Source organism: Pollicipes pollicipes, unplaced genomic scaffold (genome assembly GCF_011947565.3).
Source record: "Pollicipes pollicipes isolate AB1234 unplaced genomic scaffold, Ppol_2.1 Scaffold_6686;HRSCAF=7923_pilon_pilon_pilon, whole genome shotgun sequence".
Lineage (NCBI taxonomy): Eukaryota > Metazoa > Arthropoda > Thecostraca > Pollicipedomorpha > Pollicipedidae > Pollicipes > Pollicipes pollicipes.
In genome coordinates, this window is record NW_023596921.1 from 43,991,708 (window position 1) to 44,000,002 (window position 8,295).

At 66.7% G+C, this 8,295-nt stretch overlaps 1 protein-coding gene across 1 annotated transcript in view; it reads right to left on the reverse strand.

Moving 5' to 3' along the window:
• Positions 1–4,852: 4,852 nt before the first annotated feature.
• The window catches only part of LOC119108390 (serine/threonine-protein phosphatase 6 regulatory subunit 3), an 8,038-nt gene continuing 4,595 nt past the window's right edge, over positions 4,853–8,295 (reverse strand). Inside the window, exons 2-6 of the mRNA XM_037231965.1 lie at positions 7,059–7,216; positions 6,490–6,679; positions 5,699–5,785; positions 5,266–5,295; positions 4,853–4,873 (exon numbers count right to left, since the gene is read on the reverse strand). Of these exons, the coding sequence (XP_037087860.1) occupies positions 4,853–4,873; positions 5,266–5,295; positions 5,699–5,785; positions 6,490–6,679; positions 7,059–7,216 (486 nt within the window). The remainder of the gene's footprint in view (positions 4,874–5,265; positions 5,296–5,698; positions 5,786–6,489; positions 6,680–7,058; positions 7,217–8,295) is intronic.

The following is an 8,295-nucleotide window of genomic DNA, read 5'->3' on the forward strand; positions in this document are numbered from 1 at the left end:
CGCCGAGGTCCGCTTGCCCGCCGGCCCGAAACGGCCAGTAATCGCCAAACTTGCCGCCGGCCCGCATCATGCAGCACTTGAGTTCTCAATCAAACACCCCGAACTTCGAGCGGACAGCAGGTCGGCGTTGACTGAAGTTGTCGGGTTTTCCAGATCGGAGCCATAGATCGGTGGTCACAGTGCCTGGCTTTACAGCGTCGGCCCCCAGCGAACAGAAGGCAGCCCCCGGGCTGCTGTCGCCGCGCTGCCGCAGATGACGCACCCGTCGGTGTTCAGCCGGCGCGCCCCCAGGTCCCGCACCCACACCAGGCACGAGCGAGCTCGTACCCGGCACCTCACCGCACGGTCAGCCGCCACAAAGAGGCCGCCCATTGAGCAGCCTAACACGATTCGCTGCAGAGTGCGTCAAAATCGAGAACCGGCGTGGTGGTGAGTCTCCGCACGTCGCGCAGAGAGCGGCCGGATCGCGGCAACGGCCCCATCATTGCGTTCCTTCCCAGCAAAGACCGTCGCCGCCACTGGCTACAATATATTAAACATTTGTACAAAGGTACGTTTTCAGCAGCTTGCACCCGCTTCTTCCGCTCAGGCCGCGGGCCGCGCGGGGGCGGGGGCGGGCGCGGTCCGGACGGGCTCCGGCCGGCTCGACCTGGCCCACGGTCCCGGGCCCGGTCCCAGGCCCAGCCGGCGCGCCCCAGTTCCGGTGGCGCCCCCGCCGGCCACCGGCGGCCAGATAGAAAAAAAGAAACAGAGGAGGGGCGCGCTCAGCCGCGTGGCGACGGGAGGCACGCCGGCGCACCGGCCGTGCAGCCTCTTGATCAAGCGTTGGCCCCGTATTACCGGTAAAATGCATACGTAAGTGGAGTTGGGGGGCAGGGGAGTAGACCACCCGACGGGCCGACGCGCGCCCAGGGCGCCGGGTCAGCGCATGGCAGGTCAGGTCAGCGGCTGGCGGTACCCGCAGCTCGTCTGGAATGTAAGCACGAGACGGCCCGACGGCTACCGCCGACAACAAACAAGTTAAAACTCCCAGCTGGGGAGGGATACGGGCCGCGGACGGCGCGGCGCCCTGAGACAGGCAGCGGGGTCCAACAAATGAGGCAGTCCTACCCTGCCAAACAGACTTAAGATTATTACTATGCAACGCCGGGCCGGTGCGCTGCTGCCCACGCGCCCCGCGGCCAGATCACGTACGACACGCACACCCACAGCATTGTTGTCCGGCGATTAAACTACACTTTATACAGGATGGGCGGCGGGGCGCGCGTCAGCGGCGGGTGCGCGAGGGGCCCACGCGGACGACGGCCTCCGCGGCGTCCCGGTGGCGGGGCGCGCGTGCGTGTGCGTGGGGACGCACCGCGAAGGGGGGGGGGGGGGGGGGGCAGCCAGGACAAGTGCCCGGAGCGGGGCGGCTCGGACAGGAGGCGGGGCGTATCACAGCATAGTAATCGACAGCAGCGGCCGCCCGGTTTGCTTGGCGGGCCGCGGCCGGCGGGGCAGCGGCGGCGGGCAGCGGCGGGGCGACGGCGGCGCAGGGCCACCTTCAGACCGGGCCGTTGTTGGACGCCTCCTGCGCCGACGTCGCCTGCGCGGCGGCGGACGGTGCCCGGCCTTCTTCGACGGGCTGCGGCAGCGGAGCCAGGTCAGCCCGGCGCAGCCAAGGAAAGGCCGGACAAGCCGAGCAGGGCGGCGCCAAACAGAGGACCGCGCTCAGAGGGACCGCAGCTCTGACCATCAGACACACGAGCTCCCTCCTCCCTCCCCCCCCCCACACACACCTCTGACCATCAGCACACGAGCTCCCTCCTCCCCTCCCCGCACACACACACCTCTGACCATCAGCACACGAGCTCCCAAACACACACAGAGGCCTCTGCACTTCCGAGGACCACGCACCCGACCATCAGCACACGAAGCTCCTCTCCCCTCCTCCCCGCACCACCACACACTCTGACATCAGCACACGAGCTCCCTCCTCCCCTCCCCCCGCACACACACCCTCTGACCATCAGCACACGAGCTCCCCTCCCCTCCCCCGCACACACACACCTCTGACCATCAGCACACGAGCTCCCTCCTCCCCTCCCCGCACACACACACCTCTGACCATCAGCACACGAGCTCCTCCTCCCCTCCCCCGCACACACACACCTTGACCATCAGCACACGAGCCCCCTCCTCCCCTCCCCGCACACACACACCTCTGACCATCAGCACACGAGCTCCCTCCTCCCCTCCCCGCACACACACACCTCTGACCATCAGCACACGAGCTCCCTCCTCCCCTCCCCTCTTCCTCCCCCCCCCCCCCACACACAACCACCGACCATCAGCACACTCCTTTCCCCCCCCCCCCCCCCCCACCCACACACACACACCTCCGACCATCAGCACACGAGCTTCCCCTTCCCCCCCCCCCCCCCAACGCACACCACCCGACCACCAGCACACGAGCTCCCCTCCTACCCCGCCCCCCCCCCCCCACCCCTCCGACCATTAGCACAAGAGCTCCCCTCAACACACGCGCACGCCCGCGAGCTGCTCGACGGTGGCCGGTGGCGGCCGCCGGCTGCCGGACCTGGGCTGGCCGGCCGGCTGGCTGGGCGGCTGCCGCTCGGCGGCGCCCGTCTCTGGCGAGCCGTTCATCAGACCCTGCGACGTCAGGTAGCTGCCGGCACAGCGCCAGCCGTCAGGCCCAGGCCGGCACAGGGCAGGCCATAACAGAACGCGACAGGACAAGTGACCCCGATAACCCGGGCGCGTATGCTCGCGCCCGACTTTCGGTCGGACCAGTACGCGTCCGGTTCGGCTCGCGGAGCTGCGCCGGGCCGGACCAGGTCGATCCATATGGGATCAGATCCGACCCCGCCATACGTCCCCAGTTCAGCATGCCACGGCGTCCTCCGACGCCGTGCCCGCAGTCTCCCCCGCGGAGGCTGCGGCACCGGGCACGGACAAACGCGACGCACGGGTCGCGAGGGAGGACGCTGGCCGCCGCCTGGCCCGGCCCCGACGGCGCTGGTCCGGAGACGAGTGTCGGCGCAGTGGCGACACTGCCGGCTGAGGCGGCCGGTGGCTGGGCCGACCGGGACTGCGTGGCCCCGGCGGCGCGGACGCCCAGCGCCCGCGACGCCCCGTGCCGTCTCCCCACCTGTAGTTGTCGACGAGCCGCGCCGGGTCCGAGGATCGGCGGCTCGGCGCCGGCCGCCTGCTCCGGCGTGGAAGACTCGTGGAAGAGGGGCGTGAAGTCGCCGCCGGTGCTGTTCAGCTCGTGCGGCGAGTCTGACGGACCGTCGCGGACGTTAGCACTGGGCGGCGCGCTCGGTGAGAGACGCAAACGCGGCGCGGCCACCGCGCCACGCATGGCCGCCAACGCCGGACGCACGGAATTCAGTACCGGTAGATGGGACTGCACTCAGCCCACATGTTGCGGATGGATAATGGGCACTGGATACAATGGATAACGAGTTAAGTGTTCATGAAAAAGGAAAACTCGTCGGTGCCAGCTGACACATTGAGCACCTGTCATTTCTTAACACGGATGAAACGACAAGCCCGAGGGGATTGATCTGACTGATAACTGCACCAAAAACCATGATCATCACATTACTCCCCAATATCACCGGCACAAACGGTCAAAGCAATCGTGCGAGATCTAGGGAAGTGCTCCAGCTGCTGCCTATCGGCGTCCCGGCCGGGTCCCCCTGTCCAGCGTCGCCGCTCCTGTCCCCTGTCCCCTGTCACCGCCGCTATCTCACGACCGGGCGCCGGTTCAACAGCAGCCCAGCTGACACCAGTACTGACCGGCGCGCGGCGGGACGGGCTCGGCCACCAGCAGCTCCGGCTGCACCTCCATGCTGCTCTCGGATTCCTGTCCCTGCTGCTCTACTGCTGCTGCTGCTGCTGCTGCTGCTTGCGGCGACGGCTGCTGCTTGCCCCTGCTGCTGCTGCGGCGGCGACGGCTGTTGTTGCTGCTGCTGCTGTTGCTGCTGTTGCTTTGCTGCTGCGGAGGCGGTGGGCGGAGGCTGCTCGGGCGGCGGTGGCGATAGCTGGCCCTCTGCAGCGGCGGCACGTGTGCGAGAACGCCGCCTCGAAGTTGGAATGGAAGCCGGCGTCGCTCGGTCGCCGAGTACACCTCCCCCTGCGGCACAGGCCGACGCCAGTCAGCACTGACAAGTCGGGTCAGCCGAGGTCAGGCCGTCGGGCACACCGGGTCAGCTACCCCGACGACGTCCAGGTCACCGGCGCAAGTACCCAGGCCCGTCTGTGAAGCGGTGCACAGCCAGGCCACACACAGCCCGGGCCACTGCCGCGCGGGGAGCCGCACCAGCGCACGAGGCGTGCAGACCGCCCCGCCCGGGCGCCGCCACGGTCCCACCGCCCGGGCGCGGCGCACTGCTCGGCAGCGCCCGGTCCGCGGCGCGGCCCGTGGTCAGGGCCGGGGCGCCCTTTGGCTCTCGCGCGGCGGCGAGGCCGGCACGGCGGCCGGCGCCGGGGAAGGCGGCGAAGTCGGCCCAGTCGCTGGCGGCCGGGTCGGCGGCCGGCGCCAGACTCCAACAGGTTGGTGTCCATGGCGACCGGGTGGGCGGCACTGGCCTCGGCCCACGGGTCGCTCGTGTCCACCTCCATGGAGAGGTGGCCGGGCGCCGGCTCGTCGCCAGGCTCGGGCTCGTCGCCGTCCTCCTCGTCCGAGCTCGAGTGGCAGCGCTCGAGGCTGGCGGCCCGGCGCGCCGACCACGGCTCTGTCTCGTCCGGGCCCGCCGAACCGCTCCGCGCACTGCTGTGCGAACAGCTCGGCCGCCGACGGCCGCTGCTCGACGGCCCGCGTCCAGCGCCAGCAGGCCCACCGGCGTCAGGCTGCTCCGACGGCGCGCTGTCGGCACACGCCGCCGTCAGGTCAGGGGAGGCGAGGTCAGGAGATCGGTGACAAGCCGTCCTGCTGGAGTGAGCTCCTCGGACGGCGCAGCACCGGCAGACGGCGGTCAGACCAGGCGGCAAACAGCAGCATCGCAACCGGTCCACTCCGGCAGTGAAAACATGTCATCTTGCGCATACCACAGACGACAGACGGCCGTAAGCCACACGCCCTCACAGCCGCGGCCGTCGCCGCGATCAAACACGGCACGGACGCAAAGTCAGTCCCTGGTGCGACACGTCGCCCCGGGGGCGGCAGTCCGCCGGGCGCTGCCCACCTGAGCACGTCGCCGATGTCGTTGTACTCGTCGTCGCTGTGCCCCATCTGGTCGGACAGGCCGCTGCCAGTGCCGGCGTTAGTAGCTGGAAGTTGTGGAACGTCTGCACGGTCGGCGGGCGAGCGCGTCAGCTCACGGCGTCCGACTGCAGGCCCTCAGCATGTCACACCGGGCGGCGGCGCCGCGGCGTACACAGACGGGGCCGGCGGGAGCGGACGCCCGAGGCCCGGCCCCGACTACTGGCGGCGGCGCCGCGCCGTACGATGATGATGATGATTTGGGCTTTGGGGCGCACCGACTACGTTGGTCATATGGCGCCCATGGCGCCGCGCCGTACACAGACGGGGCCGGCAGGAGCGGCCGCCTGTGGCCGGGCGCAGGCCCGGCGGCGGCCAGCCCAGCCGCGCCCACAACACACAGCGGGTCGTGTTATGATGCTACACCCCTGCCCGCACATCCGTCCGCCACAGCTCGCCACAACGACCCCGGCGTCTGCGCGAACTGACCCTCAATATGGCTGCCTGTTGGGCGTCCGTGACTCCGCGGTAGTCCGAGTCGCTGCTCGAGTCCTGCTTGGTGTCGGGCAACACCGGCTGAAGCGTAAGGTCAATCCGCAGGTCAGACGACGGGATAACAACGGGGCATTAGGTTCACAGGACACACATACAGTCATGATGATGTTTAGGGGTTTTATGAGCGTGCCACAGAGCCGGCGGTCAATTGAGCGGCACGTGCTGAGAGGTCACCGGGTCACGGCGCTCGGCGCCAGGACGGCACGCGGCCAGACCAGCCCAAGACCGATTCATCGTCCTGTCGGCTTCTTTTGTTCCCAAGAAATTAACGAGCTCACGATTAATTACGATCTAGAGCACACTCCACCCGAACTCGAGAAGTCATCTCACACCAGATGAGTCAAACACAATCACGCACGCGGCTGCCCGGGAAGACGCAGCCGCGCGCCCCCTTGAACATCGACTACGACAGGTCGCAGGCGATTCTCCGCATCCGGCGCACATTGCACGCGTTGTCACATAGCACTGTGCCGTGCGGCCGTCAACTAACGGCCGGAGCGAGCCCAGCGGCGCGCGCGCATCTCACGTGCCGTGTGATCCACGCAGGCCCGCTCAATCACGCTCACCGTACGCGTGGGCCCGAATCTTTTAAGGCAGCCGCGCGCATCACTAGGCCCGACGCACCTGGTGTGAACTGGCCTTAGCACAAAGGGCGAGAAGGAAACGAGTCCAGCGACGGGCCGAGGGGCCCAGAGCCGCCCGCGCAAGGTGGCGCGGCGACCCACCTTGTTCTGTTCGTTAATGCGGTTGAGTTTGGCCTCCTTGAAGGCCTGCCAGGCGGCCCGGATGGGCTCGGGCAGCGCGTCCAGCTGGCGCTGCACCAGCTCGGCGTTTGGGCCTTTCTCGCACGCCGAGCAGATCTTGTTGGCCATGTTGACCAGGTGGCCGCAGTAGGCTCGCAGTGACCGGCAGCACCTGACCGACAGGCCTGTCTCGTCAGCGGGTGTCCGCCGGCCCAGACACGTGGCGCCGGTCTGCACCGGGCCGGCCACCCCGCTGCCGCCGCACGCCCGTGCCGCGGCCACACGCCACGCTCTCCGCCAGCCGTCCAGAACCAGTTGGCTGCCCGCGGCAATATCCACACGATCTCAGCTGATCAACAACCCTTTACGAAAACGCCACGGCAGCTATCGCTACTCCGACGGAAAAACACGGCCGTGCAGCATACAGATGGCGCTTAACATTTTTTCAGCCTGTTCCCAGGGGCGCACCCCGCCAACACATCTGCCAACGAGGCTCGCCTCCCGCATAAGACGAGCCATACTCGCCCAGACACGGCAGACGGGGTACGCACCGTTTCTGTTCCGAGGTCTCGCCGTTCGTCTGGGGTTCCTCCATGCCCTGCAGTATTCTCTGCACCAGCTTTGTCTTTGTGAATATCTGTGGGCAGCGGGGTGTTGCCATCAGGGGCGCGTCCATCCGAGTCGGACATAGCGGGCCGCTGCCACCAAGCTGCCGGCCGACGGTATCGGCCACAGACTCCGGCCACAGGCCGACCACCGGCAGCGGCGACCGGCAGCAGCCACCGGCAGCGGTAACCGGCAGCAGCCACCGGCAACAGCCATCGTCCCAGCATCGGCAGCGGCAGCCACCGGCAGCAGCCATCGCAGCACATCGGCAGCAGCCATCGGCAGCAGCCATCGGCAGCGGTCACGGCAATAGCCACCGGCAGCCGTCACCGGCAACGGCCACCGGCAGCCGCCACCGGCCACGGCTACAGGCAGCGGCCGACGGTGGTCGGTCGTAACCCCGTTATCGCCCGGCACCATTGATCGCTACACCCGGCCGGCAGGCCCCGATCCCGTCAGATGGCGACGGCGGCCGCGGCACGCGAGACAGGGCCGGTCGGTCGTGCTCGGGCTCCGTCCGTTCGGGCACAAGTCGCGGTCCCGTCCCGCCCCACTCCCCGTCCACTCCCACTCCCATTCCCCCATTCCCATTCCCATTCCCATTCCCATTCCCATCCCCATTCCCAGTCCGTTCCAGTCTCGACTGTCTCGCTGAAAAAAAAAAAATCGGGTAGGATCGGCGGGCAATTTGGAATTCACTTATGATATTCGTTTCGATAAAGGCAGGTTGCCGAAACATCAGCGCATCTACCTCTTCATTCTCCTGCTGTTTTCTACGATGAATAAGGCTAATGCTACTGTCTAACTGTGATACCCGTTCCCCACTACAATGAGAAGGAAGGGGGAATAAATGAAATTTGTCTTTCAAAATGTTCCAAAGATTTGACCCATATACCTCATCTCATTAAGTCACAGGCCACTTCCAAAATTGCATGCATCAATTGATAGCGTTGCACACACATGGTAAAAAAATTATGGATGTTTCGAGTTGTGACGTCAGTTACTACAATGTACCCCATAACCCCAATCTTCATTGTGCTGCGTCACAATTGCCGCAATGTCAAATTTCTCACGGAGTGACCAGAGCCAGTCTCCTATATGGTGTTTGATACCCTTACGTGGATATATCACGCAATCGCACCACACAGAAATCACGTGGTAGCTCTGACATGATTCATGATT